A 13,453-nucleotide genomic window follows, 5' to 3' on the forward strand; every position below is an offset into this window, starting at 1 on the left:
TGCCCCCTCCTCCCGTTCGGAGTTCGCGAAGTTTGTTATTTATGAGAACGAACGTTTAATTTTGTATTTAGATTGTTCCGTCGATAAAGTTCAGTAAGTCGTTAAAGCGACCGTTTGAAAAAGAAATTTACACTGAAAAGATCGTTCTTAGCGAGTACAAACTCGGAAGCCATTATAGTAACCACTAATTATGCAAGTTGGATCGACTCGACCGTAAATTACGAGGTTGTGTGTCGCGGTATGTGCACAACGACGATGTTCATCTCTCTCGGTGCTGCTCCGAAGCCAGAAGCACGGAGAGAGTCAGCCCGCGAGGTGACAAATGGCTTGGGGTCGCCAGGTGTGTGCACTTCCGGCCAATTTACGTGACGTTTATGCGCGTACAGTGCCCTCGCGATGTTTTCCACGCACGAACCGACCACCACCTCCTCTCGAGAAATTACTACTGAAATATCACGCGATAATTACAAGGTGTAACCCGCGTTGCTATTCCGCTAATGCGTCTGTTGTTTTTCCGAGGCGCTAATGTTATTGTCGGCTGGAAAAATGAACGTCCGTTTTTGCGCCCAAGCGCCAATACAATAAACACGTTCTTTTCAACCATCTATCCGATCAATTATTGGATTTTTAAGCGAAACCCGTATTAACTTTAATTAAACTGTAAGCGATATTTTGGGCGTGCTATTTCCTATAATATATTCTATAAAACATCTCATCGAGTTCATTATTCCTCGCCTAAGCTATACGAATTCCATCGAGCACAGCGAAATTTTGCTTTAAATACACAAAAGATCATGGGAAAATGTCACGTGACCCGGCGTTACGGCCTTCTTTTCTGGACTGGCCATTTGTAATCCCGCCTGTGCAAAAGCGGGCATTCAATTTTTTTTTCTTCTCCTCCTCTTCCAATCCGGAGAGTGCCGGTATCGCCGTACATGTTCGCCGAGGGCTTTCGGACGCGCGGCTCCGACACGCATCTCTGGCGGCAAAGGCTATAACTGCATCAATCCGAAAGCGGCTGTTCGATGAAAAGTTAGCGTTAATGCGGAGCAAGAACGACGCGCAGAAACGAGGCGACCGCCAAATGGGTGGCTGACGAACTCTCTAATGCACTGCCGCGCTCGAGCTTGCGAGGTTTACTGCGGCCGCGGCTGGCTTCCGCTGCCAGAGAGTACCGCAACCGCGAGACTCCGAACTCAAACTTCCATAGCCACGCGTGCGGCATCCATCCGACTTCTGTGGCTTGGATTTGCCTCGGTTTTTAATTTGCTGGATTACTCGCTTTTGCTCTCTCTCTCTCTCTCTCTCTCTCTTTTTTCACGTTCGCGAGATAGAGTTGGTTTCACTTAAAGTGTGGATAAACAAAGCACCTATTAATCAGTGTCAGGCAAAGAATATTTGATCGATCGGTTCGAGGCGTAAACGTGTACTATCAATCTTCGTATAATACTGATACATCAACGCAAAACTCGATATGACGGGAGGGGAAGGGGTATCATTTTTTCAACTACGTGCAAGTCGAGTTTTCACCAGTTGCGTTACCGAATTCTCGAGACGAACTTCCGTCTTTTCGTAATCGCGCGCGTAAAGAGAGAGAGAGAGAGAGAGAGAGAGAGAGAGTGCACAAGTGTCTGGACTTGACGAGCAGACCTCGTGGAAAAGTTTACGAATAATTGACGTAGGTATCCTGTATTTTTCTTTCTCCACTGCGCATAAGAGGTTACATCTTTGCTGCTCACTTTCACGTAGTACAAGCCAGTTTATAGTCAGACCGGCGATGTCGTTGACTTCGATAGCAAGCACACCTCGTAGGCGTAGCCGAATATTACAATGTTACAAGGCAACGTGGAAATCGAGGCTTGTTTGATCTGCAAATGAAACTTAGGGTGGCGGTCGCGGACCGACAGGCGAGTAAGCCTGCCGGGAGCACCCGACATTACGTACGATATAGTGTAGTTTTTCTCGGACAACACTCGCGATCGATAGTAATGTATTATTTGCCTTGTTTTTGAAGCCAAGGAAATTATGATATTCGGTCAGATGAAAAATTACGACGAATCAAATGAAATTTCGATAGGATGATACATGACATATTAAACGAGAAAAGAGAAAGAAACGTTGAATATCGGTGAACTACAGTACGAACAAGAGAAGATAGAGCAAGCTCTTCAGTACATGGTTCCTAATAAAGGCTGATCCGTGGTCCTCATCAAGAGGGAGAAGCCCTCGAGCAGTACACGTATTCTCTCCGATCCGCGGTTTCATTAGCGGTAACGAGGCTATTATCCAGGCCGACCTCCAAGAACTTATCTCCTCGACACCTCGGCACGGGAATTCTCAAATGCTGGCTAGGGCTATTCGGAGTATTATTTATTTTCGTAAAAATGCATAAACGCTCTTCTCAAATTCACGGCTCGTCAGCTCGATTGACCCGGTTAGCGAGCGAAAAAAGTGCGAATTGAAACGTCGCACGATCGCGCTTAGATTTTTATGTTTGTCGCTAAGTGGAAAGTCATTTGTGAAAAATGAGATATGATAGCGCGCGAGCGTTGAAAAAGAAACATAATCATGGAAGCTCATGAAAATACAAGTATTATTCTACGAATAGGTAGCCGCCGTAAGGAAGCGAAGCGACGACAGGGCGTCGGGCAATCAGAGGCACATTTAACGCAATGAGTATACCTGTACGTATGCGTATTTAGCTTACGCAGGTATAATTACTTTGTGAAATCCTTTTAATTGCCTGGCGATCTTTTTAATCGCGGCTCGCGGTTTTCTCGCGAAGAATCCCCGTCACGCAGGAAAAGTCTACTGTTCCAAACTCACTGAAAAACCAAACTCAAACTTGACTCGACCTCTCTCACCCACATAAAACATGAAAAAGAAAAAAAAAGAAGAAATTCACTCAAGTACGTTCCTGCCTGTTTACTTACGAGAAATATAAGTCTGGAAAGTTAGCAGACAGCGCGCTGCGAAAAAAGGGGTTAAACTCCTCGCGAAACGTTCGCGTAATCACTTGAGAGTGCGCTTCGCTTTTTTCTTTTTGTTTTAGTCGCTAAGAGATATACACACGCGTGCGTGTATATCTATATGTATATCGTCATCGCACAACCGGACCGGAGGTATATACGGCTCGGCGGTAGCTTGACGAGCAAACAAAGCGTCGCACCGCGCACGGGCTAGCGCACACATAACTCTAGGCTCTAGGCAAACATAACCCTACTGCTGGAAACAGTTAAACAGCCCTCGCTTTGCGATCGTGGGGCGGGCTGCGCGGGGGATCAGTGGGCTCACTTGGTCATATACACGCGGGGCAGAGTTTTTGTTTGAGGATTCTGCCTGATTTCCGCGCCACTTGTTATTCGGAAATCATTAGTTAGCATTGGAGCTCCCCGCATGCTTCTGCTAATGCGATGAGTCATTCGCAGAGGATGTATTTTCATCAAACAAGTGTCGTGCTTTGCGCTTGTTTGAGTGGTTCGATGAATAAATTTTAACGTTACCCACGCAGAAAGTCAAAGTGCGTATACCTGCAACGGGAAAAAAAAATTCGTCGATACGACAGTCAATGAATAATTCAAGACATTTATAAAAAAATTCAATAACCCTAGTCTATCTATCAGCTTAATTTATTTGGGTAATTTATCTCTTAGCGTCCGCTTCGTTGCATCAGAATCACATTTCTCAGTTCCCTATTTTCGCTTAGAGAAAGATTCTCTCCCGATGATTAAATAAACCTATTTTTTATTCTCCGACGTCTCCTTCGCATCGATCACAATCTTATTTTCAATTTGACTACGAACTGCAATAAAAGAACCAAGGACCAGACTCTCTCGTTGTGAGTCTATATGCGCCTCAATAAATTTGAGGCGAACGTTGTAATCGTAAATTAATTGCTCGCGGCCAATAAATTACATTGCGTCCGCATTGTCTCTGCAAAGCGAAAAATGCTGTTATTTCCACGAGAACATGCTAAATTATCAGAGACAGAGTTCGCTCGCATGCAATTAATGGAAATTCAGAAATAAAGAAAAAATCGCATACGTACACACGTATACACGGTGTTTGATTCACTCGGATAAAATTAATAATTCACATTCCAATGAATTTTCGTCCATCGCGACATAGTCGTATTCGTTGTTACGCGCCGACATTCATTCCCAATTCTATCTCAATCTCGCGGAAAAGTCTGCGTAACCGAAAATTGAATCGAGATGCGCGCATACGCCACGCGACTAATAATCAAAATTGTTGCGTACAACACTCTGCTGCCTCTCGTGCATTCAAATGACAGAGTGAGCTCTACCTTCGCAAAATTGCATGTTACACGATTGCAAATAATGTATGCGCCCCTGACAGTCAAAAGTCCCGAAACCAAATATGTGGTATTACTCGTTGTATTATTCGATGCCTGCGCGATATGCATACGTGGCTTTTTTGTTTAATTTATTCGATTCGCGAAACAGCGAAATCATTGTACTCCGATAGCGAACGTGACATCAATATTATAACTGACTTATCGCTTTAGCTCTCGAAAAAAATGCGACCATAAATCGACTTTAATATTTCTAATTTAAACGACTGTTCTGATGTCAATGATTAATTGTTCCTATTTGTCAGTTATTAGAGCGAAATCATTGTATACCTAATACCAAATGTTATTGCAATATTAAAGTCACCGTATAATCTTAAATTTCGGAAAAATTAGACTTTCAGGTCAATTTCGTAATATTTCTAAATCTAATTGCTTATCTGATGTTAATAATAAATTATGCCTATTTTTCAGCTCGTTTCGGGAGCGCAATTTCAGCTCGAAATGCTCATTGATGTCGCGCGTCAAGTTATTGCAATAGGGCGTGTATTTTAAAATAGCAATATTGAAAGCAGCGATACACGAACAACTCGGCTTCGCCGTAGTGAATTTGTTGAGTTACACCCTGGTGTGTTCGAAACACTCGTAAAAAGCGAGAATTTTTCATCATAATTTAACGGATTCTGCGCACTATTGAAACGTATAGTCTCGGTCTATTAGCTCTCGAAGAAGCGAAAATACACTCACCCGAATCCTTTCAGGTTTGTTAACATATAAAGACACGAAAGGTTTAGAACAAAATAAAGCTAGCGCTTATTAAACATGTACATACAGCGTAAATGCATTAACGTACGGAACGGGCGCTCCATTATTGTTTGATTGAAATGCAACGCTTTTGGAATTGAAATTAAAAATAGCATCAACTACTTACTCTCAGCTCTTTGCCACCCATTAACGCTTCCATTAGCGGGGATATAAAACGAAAATGTATCGGCTTTGAAAATCCATTAAATGTAATGTTTATTTGGAGCATCGCATTACCGATCGTAATTCCGCAAAATTTGTATTTCATTACAAAGTAATGAGGACGACCGACAGAAGATGAATGCAGAAAATACAAAAATCGACAAAAATGTGCTCGGATTGCATGATGTTCGCGTGTCTGAATCATGGGATTCGTTACATGACCTTTCGAGGAAAATTCAATCGATAGTGTCCTCGCAGCCGTTAATGCGAAGACGTCAACGAGTTGGAATACCAATCGCATCAAGTAGAAATGGCGCCGCTGGGACTCGTCGTCCCATTCAACTTGTTATCGATAATTAATCCCTCGCGTGCATTTCTCTCGCTGCCGCGAATCGCAATCGCCGGGCAGCTGTCCGGAAAAACCACTTCGCGAGAGGCAATCGAAACCCTATCGAGCTACTCTCAGCATTGTGTCTCGAAAAAAAAATGCCGATCGCTGTTTATTCGAGCTTGCTCAGCGACGACTAAGTGGGAGGACTTTACAATTGAATTCAATTATAAAGCTGGACGATAAGTATCGCGGAGTTTCGTCAATACAATACAACAAAATAAATAAATAAGTAAAAATACAATCGACCAAGAAGACTCTATATACCCACCCCAAGCATAATCAGCCTTGCCGCACACGTCGGAAATTCATTAGTCTCCTCTTCGACGTTCGATCCCGCGATTTTCCTTTTTTTCCCCAGCACCCTTCCCCTCCCCCTATTATTTAACGCTGCAGAATTCGCATGTCGTCCACGTCGGCCTCTCTAGGAGCAAAAGAAAAAGGAGGAGTAGCGGCAACGAGGAAAGAAAAGCAAAGGTATGGGAAATCCAATAAATCGTTGGGCAAAATTGGCCTCAGCGAGCAGCAAGCCTTTTATTTTTCACCGGGACTAGAAAAGCGACCTCTGCTATTTCCCCTCCATTGTCTTTTAGTTTCCCCTCGGTTTTTCCTTCTCCCCTCGTTATTGATCTATTTATCTGACGCCCACTGCTGTAGATTGTTATTGGAGTTTTCTTCTTTTATTTGGAGAAGAGGGGGAAAGGCCACTAATTGTAGTTTTCCGTTAGAGGCAGAATGCTTTCGACATGAAATGGATGGAATGTTGTTATCCCAGGGGTGCTTGGATTTGAAAAGTTCCAGAGATAACATTGGAAATAATTCTCTACGAGAGGGATAACTTAGAATTTTCGATTAATGATGCGGGGAATTTCATTTTCATTTTGCCAGTAGCAGATGTTTCTTTTAGTGTATTTATATTTTTTCCGACACTGAATTTGGAATATGAACGCTGTGTTAAAATTTTCACGTTTTTCAATTTCTTTTGCACGTATGTTATGTTATTTTATCACTTCATTTTCAAATTGCGCTCACGACCTTTATCAATTTTATCAAACAATTGTACTTAACATAACCTAAAATTAGTCGTACCTATCGCTGTAGATGTAACCCTTTTACAGAATGCAGAAGGGCTAAAATTTATCAAAATAAATAAATATATATTTACATATTTTTGATAATTTTCAACTAAAAAATGCAGGGATGTCAAAAAATGTTCAAGTAAACGTATATGTATATGTACACGCATACATATATTTTTTAGTTACATCCTCTTCAACGTCATTTAAGCGACATTCTTTTCCACGAAACGCAGTAAACTATTTATTATTCCACTGTGTCATTTCCATTATTCAATGCAAATTTTTATTTAAAATTAAACAAAACTAGTATTACGTCGCTTTCTCTTGCAAAACCAAAGAAACAGACAGGAAGAGAGAATTAATTACCGTGCGGCTTCATAAACTCCCGAAAAATTCGCTGCTTCTTCACGTTGACTGGCATTTTTTCGAATATTGTGTTAGCCTTCTATTATATACGAGAGATTAACTTTTCTTCATTAAATTTTAATGAAAATTCTTGACGTTGGCGCTTTTCTCCAAATTAACGAACCTTGTCCCTCTTTTTTCCCAGTCTTTCGCCGTTCGAAAGAAGTATACGAATAATCCGCGATGCCTCGCAGCCGACTGTGCAGAATTTATAGAAACAAAAGATAAAACAAACAGGCATAACAAACGCAGGAATATCGATATTTTTAAACGTTTTATTATTCAACTGTCGACGTTGGCGCAGTTAAAATTCCAAGCGAAATTATACACATATTGTTCCGACAGCACGGCAAAAACACAAAGCATAATAATCGCGATTTTATACTCTAAAGAGCACCGAAAAAAAAAGAGAGAGCAGCTGTGCGCGTTTGGTACACGCGGATTAATGTAGCTTTTTTTTATACGCGCGCCTCGCGTTGTTGGACATTTTTACAACGAATCTTGTATATTTCCAAAGCTTCTCCCTTCCCGTGTCTTTCGATTTATCGAGCTGCTATTTTTTATGATCGTAACAACTGATGTATTATCGCGTTTGAAAATTTTCATCCCTTGATGGGATATAAATTTTACGTCGAGTTAGATATTCTCTCGTTTTTTTTTCTTTCCTTCAAGCTTTCAAGAATATTCTTTCGATATCGATCATAAAAATAAACTTCCAAGAGCAATGGATGATAAATGACAATTTTATTTCTGTCGTGACGTTCTTTGATATTTTTTTCCGATGCTTCGTATTCTGATGAAAAATGTATAAACGGCATGACAACATTATCGGATTACAAACAAAAATAAAATACAAGATCATTTTTGAAAAACTATATGTTTGAAAAAAAAAAGAAAATTAAGTAGAGTGGTGAGCGTATGAGACAAGTAAGCACCTAACGGAGTTTGGTTCCCTTAAAACGTCATCATTCTCGTAATTTTCTTTGTGTCTGTGTTGAGTGTGCCTGTACTCTGGACAGGACAACTTCATCTCTCGAAGACAGTTAAATTGCACTCTAAGGACACTTTATTGCCGGCACGATCGGTTATTGCCGAGGATAATTGAGTACCTGACATGTTTTCGTAATTTAACGCTTTCGATTAGTCAGCTATACGAAAAAAGTCGTTGAATGCTCTTTTATTATTTCCTGAGGGCTGATTTTCGGTCTTCCATTATTGAATGCGGTTACGATTAGTTATTGAAATCATAGTGGGTGAATATTGGATATCTTATAAAACGTCATTGTAGAAATTTTATTGAATCTAAAAAAAAAAAATTCGAAATCATTAAAAATCAAGTTACTGAAATTTAATAACCGTATTTGGTTCGAATGTGTTATTTTGGACATTGTCTCTTGTCGAATAAATTCGTCGTTTCAGTTTACCTTTTGTTACAAACGGCAATTAAGCATGAAATAATAAAAAAATACAAAAGTCGTAAAATTTGCGGCATATTTAAAATAAGAATTTCTTTGTAGCGAATTGAACGGATGAACTGATTACGACTGACGTACAGTTCTCTACGTACAAAAAGAAACGAGAAATTTCAAAACCTCTCTTCATCGAAGACCCTCCAGTATTCCGTCAAACCACACATCATAACAGGTGTGTTTTATTTTTTACAAATGTTCTCAAGTCGGCAAATAAATTAATATTGCCAAATAAGAAAAAAAGAACGGGAATTCAACACGCACACGGCTTGTCAAACGACACAAGATCATTACAAAACTCGAGAGAGAGAGAGGGAGAGAGAGATTAAGCCTCGGCGAGCGATTTGTCAACTACAGCCAAAGAGCGAGGCACGCGACGATAAATTACGTTCGCTCGATGAGCCTTTGCAATACGAGGAAGTGCATGTTGTAGTATAATAATCCCGCGACGAGCGATTATGTCATTTCTTTGCCTCGGTGGAGCTAATTGCGAAATGCCATTAGATGGGCGGCGCATTTTTTAAATTAAATATCTTCCTCGTTGACCTGAAAAGGAAGAAAAAAAACTACGCGTGGAAATTCATTTCACGACTTCTTTATTGTCTGTGCGAGTAACAGAGAACAAAAGTAAATAAAAGATCGTTTTTTATATTTGTTTTTATGATGAATTATTCGCCAAGATAATAGCCTTATTCTCGTTTATTTTGTTTCTTCTTTACAGTGCTATAAAATCCACATCCATTGTAAATCACTACATTGTTGAATTCCTCTTATTATTATGTATTCCACGTGACGATTAAAAATAATAAAGACAACTAATTTAACCGGCAAACTTACACTCGACGGCGGAAGGACATTGATGAACAGAAAAAATCACTTCGGTTATTTTTAATCTCTTCCTTTTTTGTTTTCTAAACGCGTCGTAAAGCCTTTTTTCATGACGCGTAAAGCTTTTGCGCACGAACGTCTTATGAAAGATTCTCTGTTGTCGCGCTGCCGCCGCACGGCGTCGTATAATTTCTCATACAATGCAAATCCTTTTTTGTGCGACAGCGCTTGCTTTACCGCGCTGGGAGGGGGGGGGGGCTGTGCGAGATTGTGTTTGCGAGCGAGCAGCCTCTTCAAAGACGTCCGCGGATTTGTTTGCTGACGAGCTACGGGGGCGGTTTGCTCTGTTTCTTGGCCGAAAGGCATCACGCGCTGATGTGCTATATTACGACGCATGTAGAATATTCTTTCTGACGATGCGATACGCAAGCGGAGCTCTTTCAATTGCTTGATAATGTTAGATTTGTATTTTCTAGCGTTTAAATAAGTGCATAAAGTATATTTATTAAATATCCGAGTATTATTTTATGCGTGGAATATATTTTAGACATTTACTAAACGTTCAAGTATCAATTATTAATGATGAAAAATTTACTGAAAATTCTCCAAGCAAACGCTGTTAATTATTATTTTCATATGTTAAAATTTTGCATTAACTTTTCCTAAATATTCTAGTATCATCTTCACGTAGAAAGCATTTATTAAATATTCAAGTATTGTTTTTTTCGGATATAAAAAGCAGGCTCGATAAAGTTTTCCGAAAGCCGGCAAAGATCAATTTTTATATCAATATTAGAAGGAGAATATCATCGAATATCACTTTTCTTACCGTAGATATAAACACGTCAACATCAAAGTAGTCAAAGATGAATTTTTATAACAATATTAGAAGAAGAATATGATCGAATATCATTTTTTCTACCGTTGATGTAAAAACGTCAACATGAAAGTAGTCAGCGTGGTTCGAAAAATATATAACCTTGCCAAAATAGCTTTAGCGAAGCTTCAACGTATTCGGACTTGAATTGAGTTAGGGATGATTACCGCACGCGCCGCCATCGTTCTGTACGGTTTGGCGGCGAAACTGTTTCGAACTGATACCCTTCCGTAGTATGATGCGGAGTGCCTCGCGCGAGCTGTCTCTCTTGTTTTCGCGATACGCATAACTTGATAATTTCAACTTTGACGAGACGCGAATTTTCCAATTTACCGTCCGTTACGTTTCGAGGGCATTTCGCGCGAAACCAATGATAGTTCAAAAGGTAAAAGTAAAGCCGTCCCGATGATTGGTACATTAAAAAAAAAATAAAAATAGCGCCAATCGAACGATGGTTGCATTGAAACGGACGAGATTAAAACTGAATTAATACGATTTGGTTCCGACGGCAGCGCCGTGAAGTAAGAGAAAGGGGCTACTGCTGCTGCTGCTGTCTGAAAGTTTGCGAGAGGAGGAAAGCGGAGCTTTGGAAGTTGGTCTGGAAAGGCATTTAGCAACTGCTAAACTTCCGACAACTGAGAGAGAGAGAGAGAGAGAGAGAGAGAGAGCGGCATTTCCTAACTGATACGTGACTCGAGTTTCGTAACTTCATCCCCGCGGCACTTGGTTTAAGGTCAATTTTCACAGGCTGTTTACGTGCGCGCGCTCGTTATTCATTCGGCAACGCTTGCGCGCCTGCCGAGTCGGCGCCGCTCTCGCTGCTGCTGATTCTATCAAGTTCGATTCAACCAACCTGTAAACGCTGTGATCGTAGTGAAGGAGGATCCGCAGCTGCTGATTGATGCTCCGTTTCTTCAGCTCGTGCGCCGGCTCTATGTGCACCCCGTGCACCACCTGCGAAGCAAAGCAGACGGTATTCATGTAACGGCGCAATGAGGCTGTTCGGACGCGAGGTCCGCAGGTCGCAAAAGAAGCGGCTGGCGGCACACGGGGGAGGGGGGCGCGCGATCCCGCGCACGGGTCTTATCTCGTTCGGGACCTGTTGCGTTCGTGGGCAAACATCCCTGAGCCCGACTCGACGCGGGAAGACGCATCCGCCCTCTCGTCGGCGTACCGACGTTGGGGCCCGGGGGCCTGCCCTTGTCCTCCCTCTGTCGAACCCCGACCCGGGCAATTTGTACGCGATCGATTTGCGCGAGGAGGAAGACTCACGGGCTCCCGCGCCTGCCGCATTGAAAGTCAATATCTCAGACTTCTCCGCGCCGCGCGACCCTCATGTTTTATGTAGCTCACATCGATATTTTTATGAATATATTCGGGCGAACGGGAGGGAGGTAAAGAGAAAAAAAACGACGGAACTTCATTTGAGCGCGAGCAAGTTTCATTTTTTTTTTCTTTCGCGCTGATCCCTCGATCGTATATTTTTGTGTCAGCCCCTGAATATCGGCAAAAGTGCGCTAGGATTTGCACGCGAGAATTAACGGGCCGGACTATTTTACACGGGAAATCCGCCGTCGCTGTAAATCGGCGATCGTTAGAATTGCCAAATGTACGAGGCGAGCGAGCGAGAGAGAGAGAGAGAGAGAGAGGGGAGAGAGAGAGAGAGAGAGAGATGCCGGGCGTCGACACTTGAAAAGGCAATCACGGGCGCTTCTCGCAACTTGCGCCGCGTTCTCGATAAGTACGCTGGCAAGAAAGCTCGGCACAGCTATCGGGATTCAGAGTACTCGGCGCGTAAACACTCGAAACGCGCGTTCCTCGATTACGAATCCGATCGATTGCATAAATCACAAAACTCGTCCCGAGGTTTCGAGAGCCCCCCCCCCCCCCCTCACCGTTAATTCTCGCTTCGGCTCGCGTCTCGGCCGTCTCATTGCTTTTAGCGCGAGAAGGGAAAGCCTCTTAACGGTAATGCGACACCCCGTCACCTTCTCGCAAGAACAACTTGCGATCTTCGAGCTGGAGCCCCAAAAGTGCGACGCTCACGATACAACCCTTATCTTTTTCGCCGTGATTACCTTTTCATCCGAATTAAAATATGTTGATCGAGCATGCATTAACTTACAAAATAGCACACACATCCTCTTGTAGCAAGAGGACGGTCATTTTGAGCCGATCCTCTTTTCATAACAATAAGCACTCGCGATAAGTATATATCCCCTCTCGAATCAAGAGGAATTCCGTTGGAGGCTACTTTACAATGAAAATCTTGGTCTTAAGGGAATTGCGAGGGGAAGTCTATTCAGTAAACCATGGGAAATTCAAAGTCGAGATTTTATTAATTCAAGAAACACTGGGCACTTGAAGTTAGGAGCGTTCATTCTGATTTTAAATACTGCTCGTCTTAAATTTGAGAGCTTCTCTTTCATTCGCAATTCGCCGTTAATAACAAAAAAGAAAAAGTCAAACGTCGAAATCTAAAACTAAGAAATGCATTCTCGAATGAAGAACGTTTTTTATCTTTAAAAGCATTTTCTCCTCGCTTACAGTGCTGCTTATTCGAACGAAAAGCTGGCTTTTAATTTCTTAAAGTGGAAAATCACAATAAATTAATAAAAATCCTTGAGCTATTAAGATAATTTCGATTAATGCTTGATCCAAAAAGTATCTGCGAAAATGTGAAAATTATTCGATTATAGGTATCGCGTAGTTCATTACATAACTCGGCTCATAGAACCTTAATTTTATGCGTCTCTAAGCAGACGTCGGAATCGTTAGTAGTCCGGCAAAACTCATTAGCTTAAACATCGAAAATTTTAATGAGATGTACTGAAACTACATTCAACTAATTAAACTGCGGCAGAGAGAACACGAATTCGATTCAAAACTGAAGTGAACATTTTAATTCTGAGCTTGCGGAGTCTGGCGACGCGCGCAAGAGAATAAAAGGTAGCGAGAAAGAAAAACAAGCCGATCGCACTCGGGCAAATCTGAGTGGCAGCGGAAATCACAAGCGAGGCACTCGCCGGCTCTCCGCGCGGGCGGAAATCTCGAGGAAAAAGAGAGCGAGGGAGCGGACGTGCGGTGAGGACGTGTGGCCTGGCGTCGCCGTCGCTCGAGTGCGCAGTC

The 13,453-nt window shown here is 42.0% G+C and overlaps 1 protein-coding gene across 1 annotated transcript in view; it reads right to left on the minus strand.

Moving 5' to 3' along the window:
• Positions 1–13,453, minus strand: part of LOC131669821 (leishmanolysin-like peptidase) — a 145,588-nt gene that overhangs the window by 51,866 nt on the left and 80,269 nt on the right. Inside the window, 1 exon segment of the mRNA XM_058944985.1 lies at positions 11,178–11,278. Within this exon segment, the coding sequence (XP_058800968.1) occupies positions 11,178–11,278 (101 nt within the window).

Source organism: Phymastichus coffea, unplaced genomic scaffold, assembly GCF_024137745.1.
Source record: "Phymastichus coffea isolate CEN01 unplaced genomic scaffold, Cenicafe_Pcof_1.1 PCOF00097, whole genome shotgun sequence".
Lineage (NCBI taxonomy): Eukaryota > Metazoa > Arthropoda > Insecta > Hymenoptera > Eulophidae > Phymastichus > Phymastichus coffea.